The 24680-nt window shown below is 43.0% G+C and overlaps 1 protein-coding gene across 1 annotated transcript in view; it reads left to right on the forward strand.

The window, feature by feature from the left end:
- Positions 1-20469, forward strand: part of rpa1 (replication protein A1) — an 81083-nt gene extending 60614 nt beyond the window's left edge. Inside the window, exons 14-17 of the mRNA XM_063016404.1 lie at positions 2939-3115; positions 6700-6807; positions 8293-8379; positions 19834-20469. Coding sequence (XP_062872474.1) covers positions 2939-3115; positions 6700-6807; positions 8293-8379; positions 19834-19938 — 477 coding nt within the window. The 3' untranslated portion in view covers positions 19939-20469. The remainder of the gene's footprint in view (positions 1-2938; positions 3116-6699; positions 6808-8292; positions 8380-19833) is intronic.
- The last annotated feature ends 4211 nt before the right edge of the window (positions 20470-24680 follow it).

The following is a 24680-nucleotide window of genomic DNA, read 5'->3' on the forward strand; positions in this document are numbered from 1 at the left end:
AGCACAGTTTTGAGTTGTTTATTCATCCCCTGGGTGACTTCAAATTCAGCCGGAACGTGTCTGGGCTTTGAATTCGTCCGCTCTCGGCTGCTCGGTTCGCGTTCTATGACGGGCGGATGTTAAAACGGCGGCGTCCGCGGCCGAGCGTCTTCCACCGCGAGCTTCGTTCCTCGTGGATTTCCCCAGACTTGCTCATTGCGGCGCCCTTCACCCCGGCCAAGTGTCTGTCTTCATTTTTTCTGGAGGCTCTACTTAGGAAGCACAACAAGCAGCAGATTCGGCACGGCTCCTTTCATCAGCAGTCCTAGTGGCACTTCTCATGTTGTTTGCCCGGGTTCCTCTGCATTCGTTTAGTTCAGAGCCCCCACGCAGGCTCCCTCTAGGTGTTTTTCACCCTGCCGCTAGGCTTGCACCAAAGCAGCGTTTGTTTATTCATGTCATCTTTTAAATATCTTGAATAAATGAACAAAGGACTATGGTTGTCACAGTAACCATATAACAGTATATCCATCAGTCATGGGAATATAGCCTAATGTATTTCTTTATGTCAGCATGCCAGCTACATTTCGTTCTTGTTAGTTTTTTTTACATTTACATAATATAATATTTTCATACAGATTTCAAACTTTAAAGTCTGCTTCATGCAATATTTAAAATGGGGGGGGGGAGGGGGGTTCTCATACTAGTTGCAGTTAAGGGCTGCAATTAAAACCACCTCCTTGTTTCTACACTCACTGTCCATTTTATCAGCTCCACTTACCATATAAAGGACTTGTAGTTCTACAATTACTGACTGTTTTTCAATGGTCAGGACCACCACAGAGCAGGTATTATTTAGGTGGTGGATCATACTCAGCACTGCAGTGACACTGACATGGTGGTGGTGTGTTAGTGTGTGTGGTGCTGGTATGAGTGGATCAGACACAGCAGCGCTGCTTGAGTTTTTAAATACCGTGTCCACTCACTGTCCACTCTATTAGACACTCCTACCTAGTTGGTCCACCTTGTAGATGTGAAGTCAGAGATGATCGCTCATCTGTTGCTGCTGTTTGAGTTGGTCATCTTCTAGACCTTCATCAGTGGTCATAGGACGCTGTTGGCTGGATATTTTTGGTTGGTGGACTATTCTCAGTCCAGCAGTGACAGTGAGGTGATTAAAAACTCCATCAGCACTGCTGTGTCTGATCCACTCATAGCCGCACAACACACACTAACACACCACCACCATGTCAGTGTCACTGCTGAATATGATCCACCACCCAAATAATACCTGCTCTGTGGGGGTCCTGACCATTGAAGAACAGGGTGAAAGCAGGCTGAAAAAGTATGTAGAGAAACGGATGGAATACAGTCAGTAATTGTAGAACTACAAAGTGCTTCTATATGGTCAGTTGAGCTGATAAAATGGACAGTAAGTATAGAAACAAGGAGGTGGTTTTAATGTTATGCCTGATCGGTGTGATGGATATGATAATAGAAAAGACAAACAGACAAATCTCCAGCAAAGAAACCCTGTACTACACTACCACTGTCCAAATGATTTGGCTGTTCACATGAAAAACGCATTTAACAATCAACATTCCTACTCTTATCTACAACACCAACCTGGAAGGCACGGGTGGGAACTCTCTTTAAAAAATATACCTACAACCATTATTAAATATCAATAAGATAAAAAAAAGTAATAATAATATCCTGATCTCCAAATATATGAGCAAAGTACAAGGAAAGAAAGCTTCTAGCTGAGCAAATAAGATTGAGAGCAAAAAGGTTAAGCATTTGATTAAAAGGTAAAAACATCTAAATTACTGTAATTTTTCTATCTGGCTGCTGTAATTGCCAAGTATCACTCTATGGGAGCTGTTTCATTTACACCCAGTTACCGTGCAGATTGACGTTTTAATATACACCTATCAGCCATAACATTAAAACCACCTCCTTGCTTCTACACTCACAATTTATTTTATTAGCGCCACTTCCCATATAGAAGCACTTTGTAGTTCTACAATTACTGACTGTAGTCCATCTGTTTCTCTGCATGCTTTGTTACCCCCCTTTCATGCTGTTCTTCAATGGTCAGGACCACTACAGAGCAGGTGTTATTTGGGTGGTGGATCATTCTGAGCACTGCAGTGACACTGACATGGTGGTGGTATGTTAGTGAGTGGATCAGACACAGCAGCGCTGCTGGAGTTCTTAAACACCTCGCTGTCACTGCTGGACTGAGAATAGTCCACCAACCAAAAACATCCAGCCAACAGCGCCCCGTAGACAGCGTCCTGTGACCACTGATGAAGGTCTAGAAGATGACCAACTCAAACGGCAGCAATAGATGAGCGATTGTCTCTGACTTTACATCTACAAGGTGGACCAACTAGGTAGGAGTGTCTAATAGAGAGTGGACATTGAGTGGACACAGTGTTTAAAAACTCCAGCAGCACTGCTGTGTCTGATCCACTCATACACCAGCACAACACACACTAACACACCACCACAATGTCAGTGTCACTGCAGTGCTGAGAATCATCCACCACCTAAATAATACCTGCTCTGTGGTGGTCCTGTAGGAATTCTGATCATTGAAGAACAGGGTGAAAGCAGGTTAAAAAAAAGTATGTAGAGAAACAGATGCACTACAGTCAGTAATTGTAGAACTACGAAGTGCTTCTATATGGTAAGTGGAGCTGATAAAATGGACAGTGAGTGTAGAAACAAGGAGATGGCTGATCAGTGTATATAGCTCTCCTCGTATTTTTACAAGTTCATTTATTATCGGCTGCTTGTAAATGTTTGATTAATGAAGTACGCTTACAGTTATGTAAATGTCTGCATGTTGAATAATAAATAGCCTCATAGTCTCACTTTCATTAAGACGGTTCTACAAGTACCTGTATCCGTGTGTGATGTATCTGTATCTGTCTTTGTAATCTCTTTCTAGGCTGATTACTTCACCTGTATTGCCACCATTGTGTATATGCGCAAGGAGAACTGTCTGTATCAAGCCTGTCCTAGCAAAGACTGCAATAAGAAGGTGGTGGACCAGCAGAACGGCATGTACCGCTGCGAGAAGTGCGACAAAGAGTTTCCTGACTTCAAATATCGTCTCATGCTCTCTGTAAGCCAATCTAATCTCCTCCTGTTCAGGGATTAATCTGTTTCTGTTTGCATTACTAGCTTCACTACTTTCTCTTCACACCTCTTTGTTGTTCTTGTCTCCTTTATCTTTGTGTACCTATGCATTGTTGTTCGTTTTTCTTTCCTCTTGGTTAAGCACAGCATTGCTCAGATTTATTTTGTTTAGTAGTACATAATGTCTAAGCTACAAGGCCAGCTTTTATTTTCTTAACAGTTACTGTCTGGTAAACATCGCTTGTTTTGGGTTTGAATTGAGTGCTAAAAATAAGCAATGTAATGGCCACAGATTTTCAGGGTTTTTTTGTGTGCCCAATGCACTCTAACATCTCAAATTAAAGTAAACTGGCCAAGTCTTAGGGCACATTTACATATGAAGCGTTTTACCCTTATGCACATCGCTTTGTTCAGCTTGGCTTAAGCGGTGCGGTAAAATGCCATCAAAGTGTTAATATGAGACGAATCTGCATTTGTGTGGAATAACAGTCAAATTCGCTCTGAAAGCATCCACATGGATCTGTGTATAGCTGGATCTTCCTCACTGTTTCACTTTTAAAACTTGTGTTATACGTGTAGTTTCTTTTACTGCCAACCATCTGTCTGTAGAATATTATTCCAAACATATTGGTGGGGTTTATTCAGTTGCTTTTATCCATTTTACCCCCTTTTTCGGCGGCACGGTGGCAAGAAGGTCCCGGGTTCGATCCCCAGGCGGAGCGGTCCGGGTCCTTTCTGTGTGGAGATTGCATGTTCCTCCCGTGTCTGTGGGTTTCCTCCGGGTGCTCCGGTTTCCTCCCACAGTCCAAAGACATGCAAGTGAGGTGAATTGGAGATACTAAATTGTCCATGACTGTGTTCAAAATAAACCTGAGAAGTGATGAACCTTGTGTAAACTACCGTTTCTGTCATGAATGTAACCACAGAGTGTAAAACATGACGTTAAAACCCTAATAAACAAACAAACCCCCTTTTGCACCCAGTTTAGCATAGCCAATCCACTGCTGGGGGACCCAGACGGCGGCCAAGGAGGCTGTATATTCGCCCCACGCACGCTTCCTTCGATGTGTGCGCGCAGTCCACCAACCCTTTCTTATTCACCCATACTTTGGTGAATTTGCGTGTGAGGTTGATTTTGAGTACTGAGAGCCACGCCCCGATCTCTGCGCTCCCCCACTGTCAGTACAGGCACCCTGGGGAACCAAGGTCCTTCAAACAGCATTGATAACACCACCGGTCTTTTCCCACACAGCAGACTGGATGCCAGTTTTGTCTGCTGCAGGCATTAACCAATTGTGCCTGCTAGAGGGCGCCCAGCCGACTGGTAGCAGAGATTTGAACCCGGGAACTCAGAATCTCAGCACTGAAAAAAGCCCCCAAAATGTCAGATTTGCCTCCACATGTATCTGTGTTTAGCTGAATTGTTTTTACTATTTCACTTTTAAACTTAGCTCAGGGTACTTATAGCTAAGCTTCTAAAGAGTCAGAGTCCAAAAAACTTATCGTAAAAAAAAAAAAAAGCTTAACATGGTTTAATATATTGAAAGAACGACATTGGAACACTAAACTTCTCTTAATTATTACTGATCGTAAGTTTTAATACAGTAAGTTGCGTTAAGCGTATCAAACAGCTCGTCTCATTGGAGGCACTTTGAAAAGGTCAGCAGCAAACTGGGTCAAAGTTCAATAAGGTAAATTTTGAGCACCTCCGCAAGCCCAACACGGCTCAAGTTTTGCCACATCTCAGTTAAACGCTTCCCTAGAAATAGACAAATAGATTTAAACTCAGCGCTGGGCACCTACAGGGGTTGGACAAAATAACTGAAACACCTGTCATTTTAGTGTGGGAGGTTTCATGGCTAAATTGGACCAGTCTGGTGGCCAATCTTCATTAATTGCACATTGCACCAGTAAGAGCAGAGTGTGAAGGTTCAATTAGCAGGGTAAGAGCACAGTTTTGCTCAAAATATTGCAATGCACACAACTTTATGGGTGACATACCCGAGTTCAAAAGAGGACAAATTGTTGGTGCACGTCTTGCTGGCGCATCTGTGACCAAGACAGCAAGTCTTTGTGATGTATCAAGAGCCACGGTATCCAGGGTAATGTCAGCATACCACCAAGAAGGACAAACCACATCCAACAGGATTAACTGTGGACGCAAGAGGAAGCTGTCTGAAAGGGATGTTCGGGTGCTAACCCGGATTGTATCCAAAAAACATAAAACCACGGCAGAATTAAATGTGCACCTCAACTCTCCTGTTTCCACCAGAACTGTCCGTCGGGAGCTCCACAGGGTCAATATACACGGCCGGGCTGCTATAGCCAAACCTTTGGTCACTCGTGCCAATGCCAAACGTCGGTTTCAATGGTGCAAGGAGCGCAAATCTTGGGCTGTGGACAATGTGAAACATGTATTGTTCTCTGATGAGTCCACCTTTACTGTTTTCCCCACATCCGGGAGAGTTACGGTGTGGAGAAGCCCCAAAGAAGCGTACCACCCAGACTGTTGCATGCCCAGAGTGAAGCATGGGGGTGGATCAGTGATGGTTTGGGCTGCCATATCATGGCATTCCCTTGGCCCAATACTTGTGCTAGATGGGTGCGTCACTGCCAAGGACTACCGAACCATTCTGGAGGACCATGTGCATCCAATGGCGGTGCCGTGTATCAGGATGACAATGCACCAATACACACAGCAAGACTGGTGAAAGATTGGTTTGATGAACATGAAAGTGAAGTTGAACATCTCCCATGGCCTGCACAGTCACCAGATCTAAATATTATTGAGCCACTCTGGGGTGTTTTGGAGAAGCGAGTCAGGAAACGTTTTCCTCCACCAGCATCACATAGTGACCTGGCCACTATCCTGCAAGAAGAATGACTTAAAATCCCTCTGACCACTGTGCAGGACTTGTATATGTCATTTCCAAGACGAATTGACGCTGTATTGGCCGCAAAAGGAGGCCCTACACCATACTAATAAATTATTGTGGTCTAAAACCAGGTGTTTCAGTTATTTTGTCCAACCCCTGTACATGAACAACGATTGGCTGTTGTTTGTACAGGGTGGGAGCCGGATAGGGACTCCTCATAAGTGAGGCAATTATGACCTCTGCTGGCTGATTGATGGCGCCTGCACAGAGACCAGGAATAATGCGTTGATCAGGGTGTGGCTCTCCGTACACAACGCTGATCCGCATATGAACTCGCCTCGTTCAGGTGAAAAGATGCAGTCGGCTACTGCACATGTTGTCTGAGGGGGTGTGTGTCAGTCTCGCTTTCCTCAATCAGGACGGGGTTCGGCATCAGTAGAGAAGAAGCGCAATGCAAATGGGTAATTGGATACTCTAAAAGTTAAAATGCATAAACAAAGTGGTGCTGAAGTAAGATTTGCTAACCCACTACTGCTGAGATCTGGAGGGTTGCATCAGGAGGGGTTTCTCCCCCTCTCCCCTCTTTAAATCTGATAATTTAGGTACATTTTCACCCATCTTGCCTAGACTGCATCTCAACCGGCTAAAGACACGTTTTTGTCCGGCTCATTATGCAAGCTTTCTGTTTTTCCAGGCAAATATTGCAGATTTCGGAGATAATCAGTGGGTGACGTGTTTTCAAGAAAGTGCCGAGACTCTTCTGGGCCAGAAAGCGGAATACGTCGGCCAGCTCAAGGACTCTGTAAGTCTGCCCTCTTATATTCCTCATTATTTGCTTATTCTCTAGTATCTCTAGTGCAATACAAGCCTTTTCCACTGGTCTAAATTTAGGTCATGTCTAAATGCCGGTTTTGGTGGTTCCTTATAAAGTGAACATGAAACATGATCCGCAAACTGCACGGGTTAGCAAGTTTCCGAATTTTCAAATATCAATAACGAATTAAGAAAGTTTATTGCATTACAGCGCTACAGCCCATGCTTGGCGTCGTGTGCAATCTCGGCGGCTACTTGGCCACAAAAACCCAATCCATAGTGCTCCTAATGAAAAGTTATTGTGCTGACGTTGCTTCCAAAGCCAATTTGGAACTCTCTACTCTGTACTGCAACAAAAGACAAATGATTTCGTTCTGTAATTTTACGCTACATTTCCCCTCCACAATAACGGTTAACCTGCAGTTAACTGGTGCAGAAATTCGACCCACAGACCTGTTGGACCCGTTAGTGACCAAGCTTTCCAGTGTGTTTTATTTTACTGCCAGACATATGTCTATAGAATCTATTCCAAATATATTGGCAGGGTGTATTCACTTGCTTTTGTTTATGCATTTTACCCCCCTTTTCACCCAGTTTAGCATAGCCAATTCGCTGCTGGGAACCCCGAAGAAGTCTGAATTCTTAGATACCTTAAAATGCTGCCTACTAAGGTGCCTTGTTTCGAAGCTATGAACTGACTGAATAACGAAATCATTCGATGCTTGTTTAGTGGTGAAGTCAATCCCAACATTCAGTGCAAAAAAGCTGGCATCTCGAATACATCGTATCGAATCTCAGCTCTGCCTTGCCGGCTGAAGGCTGAACGGCCACATGAACAACGATTGGCCGGTTGTTCGGGTGGGCGGGACTAAGCCGGATTTGAGTCTCTCTCTGTCAGACTGGTGCAATTACGACCTCTGCTGGCTGATTGGAGGCGCCTGCGCAGAGATGGGGAAGGAGTGCTCTTAGGGTGTGTCTCTCCGTACACAATGCTAGGTGGCACAACACTCGGCAATGTGTGGGTGATGAGATACATGCGGCTTGCTGCCCACGTGTCGGAGGGGGCGTGGGTTAGCTTCGAGCTCCTCGGTCAGAGCAGGGATCGGCATAGGCAGAGAGGAAGCACGATGCAATTGGACGCACTAAAGAGGGAGAAAATGTATTTTAAAAAATGTATAAGTTCAGCTCAGCGTCTTATTAGAATCCTCTCTACTTGGGCAGCTGCCTAGGTAGGCAGTAGGCAACAAGGCAGCTCACTAGGTTTTCAGACACACCTTTTGTTTACTTATCTAATCTAAAATTGTGTAACACATACAACAAGCAATCTGAGGAGGCTTTTTGACAACAGTATTGTATGTGGTACAAACTGAATTGGTTTAAGGTTTTATTTAATTGCCTCTGTTTAAGCTCCCAAACAGAACTAACTTGCTTTATTTTGCTATTATTTTTCTTCCTTCCTTTTGTCTCGGGACAGAACGAAGCCACCTACGACGAGGTCTTCCAGCAGGCCAACTTCCACACTTTTGTCTTCCGCAATCGAGTGAAGCTGGAGACCTACAATGTGAGTACCACCTTAATTGGGTATTATTCTCCATAATATCATTTAACCAGGCAACTGAAGGTAGGAGGTTGCTCATTATCTCGCAAAGCTTTCCCTGTCATTATGGGCTGAAACACAGCCCACCCGTGTGCGGTGCAGATTATAAGGGTTTGCTATTTTTATATTTTTATTCAAACCTAGAATTTGAAAGAAAATGCTGAAAAGATGCCGTTTTGTCTCATAGCTGAGCAGAAACACTCCCGTGGTGTGCACCTTTTGAGTTTAAGAATCACCTCGTCGCTTTTTGTTCGGCTATGCATGGTGGCGCTCTAGCGGAGATGTGGAAGTGACTCATACTCTCAGCATGGCCTGTTTTACCCATGGCTTTGTGGGGTGAGAAAAAATCCTGGTGTGGATTACTTTAGATCACTGTGTCCTTAAAGTGGTGGCACATTAGGAAAAAATAGTTAGAGAAATGGGAGCCAAGTACCCCCTCCTACTCGTTTTTTTTTAAACACGGATCCCACCTGCGTTAAAGACAGAGGAGGCAGAAATTTTATGTAAAATGGGAACCCTGAGGCTTTCTGCTGCTTTCTTGGAATAATGTTCGCTACAAGGCGTAAATGTCAGACACCACCAGTGGATCATTATACAGTCAAGTCAGAAAGTCTGCACACCCCTTTCACCTTCACCACGTTTTATTACGTTACAGACTCATTCTATAATAGATTATAGACACCGACACACAATCACCAATAATTACAAAGTGAAAACAGGGTTTAGAAAATATGCAATTTTATTTTTGGGGTTACATATCTGTACACACCTTTAGCCTAATACTAGGTCGATGGCAGGCAGCAATTACAGCTTCAAGGTTGAACATTTTTGCCCATTCCTCTTGGCATATCCTTGCAAGCTCCGTCAGGTTGGATGGGGAGCGTCGGTACACAGCCATTTTCAGCTCCTTCCACAGATGTTTGATTGGATTCAGGTCTGGGCTCTGACTGGGCCACTCAAGGACATTCACAGACTTTCTCCAAAGCCACTCTTTTGTTCTCCTGACTGTGTGCTTCGGGTCGTTGTCATGTCGGAAGGTAAACCTTCACCCCAGTCTGAGGTCCAGAGTGCTCTGGAGCTGGTTTTCTTCAAGGATCTCGGTGTACTTAGCTGCATTCATCTTTCCCTCTATCAGGACTAGTCGCTCCGGTCCCGCTACTGAAAAACATTCCCTGCCACCACCATGCTTCACTGTAGGGATGGCATTAGCAAGGTGATGGGGTGTCTGGTTTCCTCCAGACGTGACGCTTGGTATTCAGGCCAGAAAGTTCAATTTTGGTTTCATCAGACCAGAGAATCTTGTTTCTCATGGTTTGAGAGTCCTCTAGGTGCCTTTTACTAAGGAGTGGCTTCCGTCTGGCCACTGTACCATAAAGGCGTGATTTGTGGAGTGCTGCCTGGATGGTTGATCTTTATCTCCACAAGGATATGCCGGAGCTCTGTCAGAGTGACCCTCGGGTTCTTGCTCGCCTCCCTGGCCAAGGCCCGTCTTCCCCGATCGCTCAGTTTGGCCGGGCGGCCAGGTCTAGGAAGATTTTTGGTGGTCCCAAACTTCTTCCATTTACGAATGATGGTGGCCACTGTGCAGCAATTTTTCTGTACCCTTCTCCAGATCTGTGCCCTGACACAATCCTGTTTCTGAGGTCTGCAGATAATTCCTTTGACCCCATGGCTTGGAGTTTGCTCTGATATGCACGGTCAACTGTGGGACCTTATATAGGCAGGTGTTGGCAATCCCCACTCATGTCCAATCAATTGAATTTAGCACAGGTGGACTCCAATTAAATTGTAGAAACATCTCAAGCAGTATCAGTGAAACAAAATGCACCTCAGCTCACTTTTGGGAGTCAGTTCACAAACTTCTTAGCATATTTACCAGTTGCTGAAAACTTAACTCCGAGTAAACAAAACAACATAATTGACCTGCAGGATTCTGCCATATGTATGATATAGTAAGAATGCAGATTTAGTTATGTAACCCTTACTAATGGTTTTTAAGGTTATACCCCTGTAATCTCCATAGTTTGTAGAATATCAGGTCAGTTTGTAGAATATCTGTTGTCCCAGGTAATGCTGTAGGTCAGAAAAGCTCATAAAAACGTACTCCTGGGGCGTCCAGGTGGCGCAGCGGGATATTCCGCTAGCACACCAGCACCGAGATTCTGAACTCCTCAGTTTGAAACTCAGTGTTGCCTGCAGGAAGGGATGACCGGAATATGTGGGCGGGGCCTTCAAACACTGTAAGGACCCTGATTGGCGGATAGAGGCGCCTGTGCAGAGTGCATGGGTGGTTCCGTTGAGGGGTGAGCAGCAATATACTCATCTCGACTGCAAAAATTCAGGAATCCCCAGCAGTGGAAGACAAATTGACTTTGCTAAATTGGGAGAAAAATGCATATATATATATATATATATATATATATATATATATATATATATATATATATATATATATATATATATATATATATATATATATATATATATATATATATATATACAGTGGGGTCAAAAAGTATTTAGTCAGCCACTGATTGTGCAGGTTCTTTTACTTAGAAAGATGAGAGAGGTCTGTAATTTTCATCATAGGTACACTTCAACTATGAGAGACAAAATGAGAAAAAAAATCCAGGAAATCACATTGTAGGATTTTTAAAGAATTTATTCGTAAATTATGGTGGAAAATAAGTATTTGGTCACCCACAAACAAGCAAGATTTCTGGCTCTCACAGACCTGTAACTTATTCTTTAAGAAGCTCTTCTGTCCTCCACTCGTTACCTGTATTAATGGCACCTGTTTGACCTCGTTATCTGTATAAAAGACACCTGTCCACAGCCTCAAACAGTCAGACTCAAAACTCAACCATGGCAAAGACCAAAGAGCTGTCGAAGGACACCAGGAAGAAAATTGTAGACCTGCACCAGGCTGGGAAGAGTGAATCTACAATAGGCAAGCAGGTTGGTGTGAATAAATCAACTGTGGGAGCAATTGTAAGAAAATGGAAGACATACAAGACCATTGATAATCTCCCTTGGGGTCAAGATCTCATCCCGTGGGGTCAAAATGATCATGAGAACGGTGAGCAAAAATCCCAGAACTACACGGAGGGACCTGATGAATGACCTGCAGAGAGCTGGGACCAAAGTAACAAAGGGACCATCAGTAACACACTACGCCGAGAGGGACTCAAATCCTGCAGTGCCAGGCGTGTCCCCCTGCTTAAGCCAGTACATGTCCAGGCCCATCTGAAGTTTGCCAGAGAGCATATGGATGATTCAGAAGAGGATTGGGAGAATATCATGTGGTCAGATGAAACCAAAACAGAACTTTTTGGTAAAAACTCAACTCGTCGTGTTTGGAGGAAGAAGAAAAACGCAAGAACACCATACCTACTGTGAAGCATGGGGGTGGAAACATCATGCTTTGGGGCTGTTTTTCTACAAAGGGGACAGGACGACTGATCCGTGTTAAGGGAAGAATGAACGGGGCCATGTATCGTGAGATTTTAAGCCAAAACCTCCTTCCATCAGTGAGTGCATTGAAGATGGAACGTGGCTGGGTCTTCCAGCATGACAATGATCCCAAACACACCGCTCGGGCAACAAAGTAGTGGCTCCGTAAAAAGCATTTTAAGGTCCTGGAGTGGCCTAGCCAGTCTCCAGACCTCAACCCCATAGAAAATTTGTGGAGTCCGTGTTGCCCAGCGACAGCCCCAAAACATCACTGCTCTAGAGGAGATCTGCATGGAGGAATGGGCCAAAATACCAGCTACAGTGTGTGCAAACCTGGTGAAGACTTACAGGAAACGTTTCACCTCTGTCATTGCAAACAAAGGTTATGTTACAAAGTATTGAGTTGAACTTTTGTTATTGACCAAATACTTATTTTCCACCATAATTTACAAAAAAATTATTTAAAAATCCTACAATGTGATTTCCTGGATTTTTTTTTCTCATTTTGTCTCTCATAGTTGAAGTGTACCTATGATAAAAATTACAGACCTCTCTCATCTTTCTAAGTAGGAGAACCTGCACAATCAGTGGCTGACTAAATACTTTTTGGCCCCACTGTATGTATATATATATATACAGTGTATCACAAAAGTGAGTACACCCCTCACATTTCTGCAGATATTTAAGTATATCTTTTCATGGGACAACACTGACAAAATGACACTTTGACACAATGAAAAGTAGTCTGTGTGCAGCTTATATAACAGTGTAAATTTATTCTTCCCTCAAAATAACTCAATATACAGCCATTAATGTCTAAACCACCGGCAACAAAAGTGAGTACACCCCTAAGAGACTACACCCCTAAATGTCCAAATTGAGCACTGCTTGTCATTTTCCCTCCAAAATGTCATGTGATTTGTTAGTGTTACTAGGTCTCAGGTGTGCATAGGGAGCAGGTGTGTTCAATTTAGTAGTACAGCTCTCACACTCTCTCATACTGGTCACTGAAAGTTCCAACATGGCACCTCATGGCAAAGAACTCTCTGAGGATCTTAAAAGACGAATTGTTGCGCTACATGAAGATGGCCAAGGCTACAAGAAGATTGCCAACACCCTGAAACTGAGCTGCAGCACAGTGGCCAAGATCATCCAGCGTTTTAAAAGAGCAGGGTCCACTCAGAACAGACCTCGCGTTGGTCGTCCAAAGAAGCTGAGTGCACGTGCTCAGCGTCACATCCAACTGCTGTCTTTGAAAGATAGGCGCAGGAGTGCTGTCAGCATTGCTGCAGAGATTGAAAAGGTGGTCTGTCAGCCTGTCAGTGCTCAGACCATACGCCGCACACTACATAAAATTGGTCTGCATGGCTGTCACCCCAGAAGGAAGCCTCTTCTGAAGTCTCTACACAAGAAAGCCCGCAAACAGTTTGCTGAAGACATGTCAACAAAGGACATGGATTACTGGAACCATGTCCTATGGTCTGATGAGACCAAGATTAATTTGTTTGGTTCAGATGGTCTCAAGCATGTGTGGCGGCAATCAGGTGAGGAGTACAAAGATAAGTGTGTCATGCCTACAGTCAAGCATGGTGGTGGGAATGCCATGGTCTGGGGCTGCATGAGTGCAGCAGGTGTTGGGGAGTTACATTTCATTGAGGGACACATGAACTCCAATATGTACTGTGAAATACTGAGCAGAGCATGATCCCCTCCCTCCGGAAACTGGGTCGCAGGGCAGTGTTCCAGCATGATAATGACCCCAAACACACCTCTAAGACGACCACTGCTTTATTGAAGAGGCTGAGGGTAAAGGTGATGGACTGGCCAAGCATGTCTCCAGACCTAAACCCAATCGAACATCTTTGGGGCATCCTCAAGCGGAAGGTGGAGGAGTGCAAAGTCTCGAATATCCGCCAGCTCCGTGATGTCGTCATGGAGGAGTGGAAAAGCATTCCAGTGGCAACCTGTGAAGCTCTGGTAAACTCCATGCCCAGGAGAGTTAAGGCAGTTCTGGGAAATAATGGTGGCCACACAAAATATTGACACTTCAGGAACTTTCATTAAGGGGTGTACTCACTTTTGTTGCCGGTGGTTTAGACATTAATGGCTGTATATTGAGTTATTTTGAGGGAAGAATAAATTTACACTGTTATATAAGCTGCACACAGACTACTTTTCATTGTGTCAAAGTGTCATTTTGTCAGTGTTGTCCCATGAAAAGATATACTTAAATATCTGCAGAAATGTGAGGGGTGTACTCACTTTTGTGATACACTGTATATATATATATATATATATATATATATTATAATGTCATGTAAAAGGGTGTGCACACTTGTGTACATATGAAATTTTACATTTAGATTTTTAATAAATGAGCACAAATGTCTAAAAACCTGCTTTCACTTTGTCATTGTGGGCTATTTTGTGACAAAAATGAACTCAATCTGTCATAGAATGAGCCTGTAATGTAATAAAACGTAGAGAAGGTGGAAGGGGTGTGCAGATTTTCCGGCTTGACTGTATACTTACACTCGTATGAATATGAAGTTCATTTTTTCATGGTTGGTCACTTCAGCGCTGAGCATTTATGATGTTGGTATTTTTGTCTGATTTTGATTTGTTCAAGGCTTTGGTTTCAAGGCATTTTCATGCTAAAACAGAAAACTCCTGCTACTCATATGGAGGCAGGATTTACATTAAAATGTCATGCTATGCTTAAGCATTATTATTTTCTTTCACTCTAAGACTCCACCGCTGGCAGGTGAAATTGATCCAGCCAGTGTTGTAGAGGTATAAACAGCAAGAGAATAGCAATGGGGGTGGGGGGGGGGGGGGATACTGCTTCTATTGACTATGGCAAGACTTCTGCTTTTTTGTGAACTTCTTAATGCCCGCAAGTTAAATAAAAAGCTAGATGTAGGATATATAAATATCGATGAATCTTTGTACTATGTGAGCTAAAGCTGGTTTATTAATAGAAAAAAAACATAACAACCCTCAGGTGATTTAAAACAGTACATAACTGGAGAAAAAAAAAACATGGTCTAAGCATTAAAGTGATTCAGATTTTTTTTTATAAAATGTGATGTCATAATATGAAATACATTGCATAAACCAATAGATTAATCTGCTGTTAAAACATTGAACAATTTCAGAAAGTTGGCACATTCTGTAAAATGCAGAAAAACTACAAGCTTTATTTATCTGACTGAAGTTAAAAATCTAAAAATAAAAATGACATATAGGGGCGCTCAGGTGGCGCAGCGGTAAAACACGCCAGCACACCAGAGCTGACATTTCCAACTCATCGGTTTGAAACTCGCCTCTGCCATCCGGCAGGCTGGGCCCCTTAACGAACAACGATTGGCTGTATAACTGATGCAGTTACGACCTCTGCTGGTTGATTGATGGCGTCTGCACAGAGCTGAGGAGTAATGCTGATCAGGGTGTGTCTCTCCGTACACAAAGCTGATCCGCATATGAACTCGCCTTGTGCAGTTGAAAAGATGCAGTCGGCTACTGCTCACGTGTCGGAGGGGTGTGTGTTTGTGTCAATTCGCTCTCCTCAATCGGGGCGGGGGTCAGCACCAGTAGAGAGGAAGCATAACGCAGCATTTTCTTAATGCAATGTGATTCATGTGTTAGCAATTGTTGTAAATAAAACGCATTAATTCAATAATTAGAAGGGGTGTCCCAATACTTTTGTCCATGTAGTGTATTTTTCTCTTATGTTAGTAGCCGATTCAAGCCGAAAGCTTACCTTGAACGAAAAAGGTTGTTGCCTAGCAACTGTGAAACGCCCTTGAAGCTGTTTATATGAAGGATACTGAAAGGTATAGCGTAGATTCAGTTTCCTTTAACACGTTTAGCTGCGTATAGCCGGATCTCCTTCGGGCTCTGTATAATAAGCTTTAAATTAACCTTCAGGGAAATTTGCACTCGATCTCAGTGCATCAGGATCCAAATTTACAGCTCCATCATATCCTGGCATAGTTAGAGTCTTAATTATTAGATTACATAACAGAATAATGGAGTCAGTTCACAAACTTCTTAGCATATTTACCAGTTGCTGAAAACTTAACTCCGAGTAAACAAAACAACATAATTGACCTGCAGGATTCTGCCATATGTATGATATAGTGAGAATGCAGATTTAGTTATATAAACCTTACTAATGGTTTTTAAGGTTATACCCCTGTAATCTCCATAGTTTGTAGAATATCAGGTCAGTTTGTAGAATATCTGTCATCCCAGGGCTGCCCAATCAACAGGAATTGCGGTTAATGTAATGCTGTAGGTCAGAAAAGCTCATAAAAACGTACTCCTGGGGCAGCAGGATATTCCACTAGCACACCAGCACCAAGATTCTGAACTCCTCAGTTTGAAACTCGGCGTTGCCTGCAGGAAGGGATGACCGGAATATGTGGGCGGGGCCTTCAAACACTGTGTAAGGACCCTGATTGGCGGATAGAGGCGCCTGTGCAGAGTGCATGGGTGGTTCCGTTGAGGGGTGAGCAGCAATATACTCATCTCGACTGCAAAAATTCTGGAATCCCCAGCAGCGGAAGACAAATTGACTTTGCTAAATTGGGAGAGAAATGCATTTTATATATATATATATATATACACACAGGGGTTGGACAAAATAACTGAAACACCTGGTTTTAGACCACAATAATTTATTAGTATGGTGTAGGGCCTCCTTTTGCGGCCAATACAGCGTCAATTCGTCTTGGAAATGACATATACAAGTCCTGCACAGTGGTCAGAGGGATTTTAAGCCATTCTTCTTGCAGGATAGTGGCCAGGTCACTACATGATGCTGGTGGAGGAAAACGTTTCCTGACTCGCTTCTCCAAAACACCCCAAAGTGGCTCAATAATATTTAGATCTGGTGACTGTGCAGGCCATGGGAGATGTTCAACTTCACTTTCATGTTCATCAAACCAATCTTTCACCAGTCTTGCTGTGTGTATTGGTGCATTGTCATCCTGATACACAGCACCGCCATTGGATGCACATGGTCCTCCAGAATGGTTCGGTAGTCCTTGGCAGTGACGCGCCCATCTAGCACAAGTACTGGGCCAAGGGAATGCCATGATATGGCAGCCCAAACCATCACTGATCCACCCCCATGCTTCACTCTGGGCATGCAACAGTCTGGGTGGTACGCTTCTTTGGGGCTTCTCCACACCGTAACTCTCCCGGATGTGGGGAAAACAGTAACAGTGGACTCATCAGAGAACAATACATGTTTCACATTGTCCACAGCCCAAGATTTGCGCTCCTTGCACCATTGAAACCGACGTTTGGCATTGGCACGAGTGACCAAAGGTTTGGCTATAGCAGCCCGGCCGTGTATATTGACCCTGTGGAGCTCCCGACGGACAGTTCTGGTGGAAACAGGAGAGTTGAGGTGCACATTTAATTCTGCCGTGGTTTTATGTTTTTTGGATACAATCCGGGTTAGCACCCGAACATCCCTTTCAGACAGCTTCCTCTTGCGTCCACAGTTAATCCTGTTGGATGTGGTTTGTCCTTCTTGGTGGTATGCTGACATTACCCTGGATACCGTGGCTCTTGATACATCACAAAGACTTGCTGTCTTGGTCACAGATGCGCCAGCAAGACGTGCACCAACAATTTGTCCTCTTTTGAACTCTGGTTTGTCACCCATAATGTTGTGTGCATTGCAATATTTTGAGCAAAACTGTGCTCTTACCCTGCTAATTGAACCTTCACACTCTGCTCTTACTGGTGCAATGTGCAAATAATGAAGATTGGCCACCAGACTGGTCCAATTTAGCCATGAAACCTCCCACACTAAAATGACAGGTGTTTCAGTTATTTTGTCCAACCCCTGTATATGTATATTTAAAAAACGTACTCCTAGGGCGCCCAGGTGGCACAGCGGGAACCGAGTTTCTGAAGTTTCCCTGGTTCGAGGCTTGATGTTGCCACCGGTCGGCTGGGCGCCATCTGGCGGGCATAATTGGCGGTGTCTGCAGCAGATACAAATTGGCCACCGTATCCGCAGGTTGGGGACCGGACTATATACGGGTGGGTGGGTCTTCATACGCTGTGTAAGGACCCTGATTGGCAGAAGAGACGCCCGTGCAGGAAGCAAGGACGAGAAGAGGAGGGCTGTACACGTGTAAAGAAGGCGTGGGCAGCGGCGTGCTTTCCTTGGATGCAAATCTGAAGTCTGTCAGCAGCGGAAGACAAATTGGATGCGCTAAATCGGGAGGAAAAATGGGGGAAAAAATGCATTAAAAAAACGTTCTCCTGGGCGCTCATGTGGCGCAGCTGTAAAACACGCTTGCACAACAAAGCTGACGTCTCAAACTGGCGTGTTTGAATCTCAGCTCTGCTACTGGCAGGCTGGGTGTCTACACAAACAATGATTGGCTTATTTGTAGTAATGTGCAGGAGGGGATTCCTCTTAACTGATGCAGTTACAACCTCTGCTGGCTGATTGACGCCTGCACAGAGACGAGGGATAATGGGATCAGGGTGTGACTCTCCGTGCACAAGGCTGATCCACATATGAACTCGCCTCGTGCAGGTGAAAAGATGCAGTCGGCTACTGTACACGTGTCGGAGGAGCACACTACTAAAGCATGGGTCTCTTCCACTTTAACAAGGTCCAGCCTTTGAAAACATCAGCAGCAGAATAACGGTTTGCCATTAGTTTTATAAACCAAAACAGACCGTTTTTAGCAGCAATCATTTGTTGCAGTGAAGTAAAGCACGTTACCACCTAATTGTAGAGCAATGTAAGCATGTTTTTGGGTGATTCATTTTTGGAGGTCTGAATCTGGGTTTTGCACAATGCCAGTAGAATGTACAGCAAAGGAGATGCAGGTTGTGGTAACCTTGGGATTTTAATCATTATCATCAAATTCAAAGTTTATAGTGAGGTTTATATAATTGGCCAGATATACATTAAACACAGCATATTAATTGCTTATACACTAAATGGTCAAAAGTTTGAAAACCCATCCTCGTGTTTTAGCCACACCCTTTATTAACTGGTACCTGGGCGGAAAGTGGCTCAGTGGGTAGCACTGTCGCCTCACAGCAAGAAGGTCCTGGGTCCGATTCCTTTCTGTGTGGAGTTTGCATGTTCTCCCCGTGTCTGTGTGGGTGTCCTCCGGGAGCTCCGGTTTCCTCCCACAGTCCAAAGACATGAGTGAGGTGAATTGGAGACACTAAATTGTCCATGACTGTGTTCGATATTGAACTTAAACTGATGAACCTTGTGTAACCAGTAATTATTTGTCCTGTCATTGATGTAAAATCCTAATAAAACAAACAAACAAACCACACTAATGGTTTTTAACGTTACACCCCTGCAATATCCATAAACAAACATGGGTTTGTCAGTTTGTAGAATATCTGGTCAGTTTAGAACATCTGCCATGCCAGGGCTACCCAATCAACCGGAATTGCAGTTGATGTAATGCTGAAGGTCAGAAAAGCTCATAAAAACATATTCCTGGGGCACTCAGGTGCCTGCAGCAGACACATTTCTGACACATTTCAAACGCTGTGTAAGGACCCTGATTAGCCGATAGAAAGGCTCCTGTGGAAAAGGCTTCCGCTAAGGGCTGGGTGTGGGTCGGAGGAGGCGTGAGCAGCAGTATACCCACCGGAAGACAATTGACTATGCTGAATTGGGAGAAAATACATAAATAAAATAGAAAAAAGTACAGGACAATCAGTGGTTAAAGTACAGGACTAGTAACTGGTAGGTCACTGGTTCAAGACATCTTCCACATCTGTCAGGTTGCCACTGTTACCCTTGAGCAAGGACTTTAACCCTCAATTGCATGCAACGTGTACAGTCTCAATTGTAAGTCGCTTTGGATAACGGTGTCTGCTAAATGCTGAAATGTAAACTTTGATCCACTGTGAGCTTGAATGTATGTGATATGATTTTTTTCTCGTTTATTTGTTTAGGATGAATCTCGGATTAAAGTGACTGTGGTGGAGGCCAAACCTGTGGATCACAAAGAGTACAGCAAGAGGCTGATCATGAACATCAGGAAGGTGGCAGCGCAGTAGAACCAGTGCTGTTCATTTCAGCACTAACTATTCTGCTCTCGGAGCAGGACTTCAGCCTATAATCTGCGGCTTATGTGCTTGCCATTCTCAGCTGTTTTTGTTTTGTTTGTTTGTTTTTCTTTGTCTCAAAGTCTGCTAATTCTAATGTACCATGCTAATTACCTTTTGTTTTTCTTTTTGTGTTGTAGTGCTCAGTGCAGACCGAGTCGTGTAATTTGCCCTACATGTTAATTGATACTGAGTAGATGTAACAATGCAAGTTTTATCAAGACCACCTCTCCATATAGAGATAAATAAGTGATTTTTTTTTATATATGGTAATGGAAGTGGTGTAAAGGGTCAATGTATTTGTGTGCACTTGTATTTCAGTTGTATAAAAAATTAGCCACCTCGTTGCTCGCCCACACATACAGCCACACACCTTTCAAAATAAAGTCAAATAGACTTCCCAGACAGAAGCACTATGTAGATTTTTATTTTTTTTCTGTAAAACTGTGTTTTGACAAACAGAATAAAAGGTTTTGAAAACCCTGTTTGGTGGTTTTATTAAAGTGTAAAAGTGTACATAAACTTGACTCATTGTGATCATTCGAATAGAAAAAAGTAACACTAGTCAAACTTCCATCATACATTCCTGGCATCAAACTAAAAGCTTATTGATGTGGGCTTCTAGCTTGTAGGTGTTTTTGTGTGGAGATTATTTTTTTCACACCCCTGGAGAAACCCATATCTACATCTAGTTGTATATTGTGGAAATATTCAGTCCAGTGATTTATATAACTTTTTATATAAATTTTATATAACTTTTTTATATAAATCATAAGTCCTAAAGATTTAAACTTAATCACTATGACCAAAAGTATGTGGAGACCTTACGGAGAGCCCAGCTGCAATAACCTTCACTATTTTGGAAAAGCTTTCCATAACATACACTATATTGCCAAAAGTAATCACTCACCCATCCAAATCATTGAATTCAGGTGTTCCAATCACTTCCATGGCCACATGTGTATAAAACCAAGCACCTAGGCATGCAGACTGCTTCCACAAACATTTGTGAAAGAATGGGTCGCACTCAGGAGCTCAGTGAATTCCAGCGTGGTACCGTGATAGGATGCCACCTGTGCAAAAAGTCCAGTCATGAAATTTCCTCGCTACTAAATATTCCACAGTCAACTGTCAGTGCTATTATAAGAAAGTGGAAGCGATTGGGAACAACAGCAACTCAGCCATGTAGTGTTAGGCCACGTAAAATGACAGCGGGGTCAACGGATGCTGAGGTGCATAGTGCGCAGAGGTCTATCGTTACAGACCTCCAAACTCCATGTGACCTTCAGATTAGCACAAGAACAGTGTGTAGAGAGCTTCATGGAATGGGTTTCCATGGCCAAGCAGCTGCATCCAAGCCTTACATCACCAAGCGCAATGCAAAGCGTCTGGACTCTAGAGCAGTGGAGACGTGTTCTCTGGAGTGACTAATCACACTTCTCTGTCTGGCAATCCGATGGACGAGTCTGGGTTTGGCGGTTGCCAAGAGAACGGTACTTGTCTGACTGCATTGTGCCAAGTGTAAAGTGTGGTGGAGGGGGATTATGGTGTGGGGTTGTTTTTCAGGAGTTGGGCTCGGCCCCTTAGTTCCAGTGAAAGGAACTCTTGATGCTTCAGCATACCAAGAGATTTTGCACAATTTCATGCTCCCAACTTTGTGGGAACAGTTTGGTGATGGCCCCTTCCTGTTTCAACATGACTGCACACCAGTGCACAAAGCAAGGTCCATAAAGACATGGATGAGTGAGTTTGGTGTGGAAGAACTTGACTGGCCTGCACTGAGTCCTGACCTCAACCTGGGATGAAACCAATTTGGGATGAATTGGAGTGGAGACTGTGAGCCAGGCCTTCTCGTCCAACATCAGTGTCTGACCTCACAAATGCGCTACTGGAAGAATGGTCAAAAATTCCCATAAGCACACTCCTAAACCTTTTGGAAAGCCTTCCCAGAAGAGTTGAAGCTGTTGGTTGGGCCGACATATTGAACTCTATGGATTAAGAATGGGATGTCATGTATGTGGGTGTGACTATTTTAGTAAAAAGTGTGTTGAGGTCAGACACTGGTGTTAAACTAGAAAGATCTGGTTTAAACTTAATTACAACTGATTTCGTGGCTTTGCAAGCCACTGGAGGTTCTGGCCTCTTTCAGCAGGATAATGCTACCTGCCACAAAGCAAAAATGGTTCAGGAATGGTTTGAGGAGCACAACGACGAGTTTGAGGTGTTAACTTGGACTCCAAATTTCCCAGGTCTCAATCCAATCGAGCATCTGTGGGATGTGCTGGACAAACAAGTCCGATCCATGGAGCCCCCACCTCACAACTTACAGTTAAAGGATCTGCTGCTAACATCTTGGTGTCAGATACCACAGCACACTTTCAGTGGTCTAGTGGAGTCCATGCCTCGACGGGTCAGGGTTGTTGTGGCAGCAAAAGGGAGACCAACACAATATTAGGAAGGTGGTCATAATGTCGATATACATAAAGCAATGTCAGAACTTCAGTTATTCATTTTTGCTGTAAATTGTTCCTTATTACTGCATTCTGCATTTATTAACATGTACATTAAAAAGTGACCTGCTAAGTAATGCAAAAACATAATGCCACCTTATGCTGAGAAAATAATTGGTTTGGACGTTAAAAAATATTAAGAGTGCAGAAAGAAGGATCTCATGCAGTTTGCACCTGGTTTAATTATAAGATGTTGCTGTTTATTGCTGCTTATTGGGAAGATTTCCTGCAGTTGGTAGAGCATATGGTAAAGGGAGATAAACTTGTTAAAGCTCTTAGAAACAACAGTCATTGTTTTACCCACACAAAACTTCTATGTTAGCACATAGTGCACATCTAAAATCTGACAAATCATCACAGTGAAACTCAAAAAAAAATGGGCTACATTCCCTTTGCCAAGAACACCATTTTCTGACAACTGTACTGGGGCAAAATGGTACACTGAGGAGTGAGAGCTGCAGGCAATCACACACCTTCTCCTGACAAGTGTGCAGCTGCAGACCACATCTGTTCACAAACCAGAGGTGTATTCTTACAGAGAGTCTTTCATGTTCAGCTATTTAGCTTTATGTTTGTCTAACCCAAAGTCCAGAAGATTAGAGACTTAAGATAAGATTCTGCTCTACCTTATTCCATTTACGTTTGTTTTGCTGATATGTATTGCACTAGGACTACTTGCAGAGAAGCAGCACTATATTATTAACCTCCCACCACTATATTTAACTGGGTGTGTAGTGTTTAGTTTTTTTTGTTTTTTTATTCTTACAGGCAGTTCTTTTTTTCAGTTATTGCTAAATAGGTACCTGCAGGCTAAGGACCTGCACTGAGAGTGCACTGAAAATCAGAATCAGCTTTATTCACCAGGCATGTTTGCACACACAAGGAACAGTATAGTCTGTAAAGTTTACAGACAAAAACAATATTTAGACAATGCACAGATTTTAACGAGCTTGGCAAAAATTTAGATAGATAAATAGACTTACAGACAGATAGATAGACAGACAGATAGATAGACAGATAAATAGACTTACAGACAGATGGGAAGAGAAAGCGTGATGCAATGGGGCAATTGGACACGCTAAAAAAAGGAGGAAAAAAAGGAGAAAATGCATAAAGAAAATATATTTAAAAAAATAAAATAAAATGTATTTCACAATTATTCACAAAAACAAAAATCCTAGTTAACTGAAAAAGCAGGATCATTATCAGCATTAATATTTACATCTTGCAATATTAAAAAAAATATTTGTTTTATCATACCCAGTGTCCTGTCTATTCTGATTCGCTATCACTTGCAATCATTTGCTGTCAATCTGTCACAATTACCAAAAAAACTGAAGTAAAACGCACAGATGACAACAGGCGTAGCATCATGTTCTCACGTCCAAGAAAATGTATGTAAGCAAATAAGTAAATGTACAGTAGTTGTAGAAATGGTCAGCAGCAACCAAAGGTTATTATACCCAAATGGTGGAATGAACTTCCTCTGTCTGTCCGAACATCTGAAACTCTTGCTGTCTTTAAAAAACGATTAAAAACTCACCTCTTTACTAAGCACTTAAGCTGACTTGTACTTACTTACTTACTAACACTCTTATTCATTAAAAAAAACACTTTGGTTCCAATAGGTTTTAGCAGATTTGTGTTCTTGGACTGTTGTTTAATTATACTAGAGTAATGAAATGTTTACTATGGAAGCACTTCTGTAAGTCGCTCTGGACAAGAGCGTCTGCTAAATGCCGAAAACATATTTAGTAGTAGTACACTTTGTCATTCCTTATTTATGACTGTAGACCATAAAATTGCAGATTTTAATTGCTTGAGTGCAAAATCCCCAAATCCTAAATCAATCCCCCAAATCCCAAGATCTTGTGGCAACACTGTTAATGACATTTGGGGGAAAAAACTCTCTCTGTTTCTGTATCTGTTGGATTTTGAGTACAGGGCTCTGTAGCACCTGCAAGAGGGTAGAAGGTTAAAAAGTTTGTGTCCAGGATCTGAAGAGTCTGTGATTATTTTTTCTGCCCGTTCCTGATGCTCTGAAAATGACCACTTTGTAGTGATACAGTCAGTCCTTGCCTACTGAGATCATGTTGGTTGATTAGTGTGTGGGTGTGAATGTGTTCACTGGTATGATAATTTGACGATATGAAGAAAAGCCAATTGATTTCTGCGTCAGAATTC

This window comes from Trichomycterus rosablanca, chromosome 20 (genome assembly GCF_030014385.1).
Source record: "Trichomycterus rosablanca isolate fTriRos1 chromosome 20, fTriRos1.hap1, whole genome shotgun sequence".
Taxonomy (NCBI): domain Eukaryota; kingdom Metazoa; phylum Chordata; class Actinopteri; order Siluriformes; family Trichomycteridae; genus Trichomycterus; species Trichomycterus rosablanca.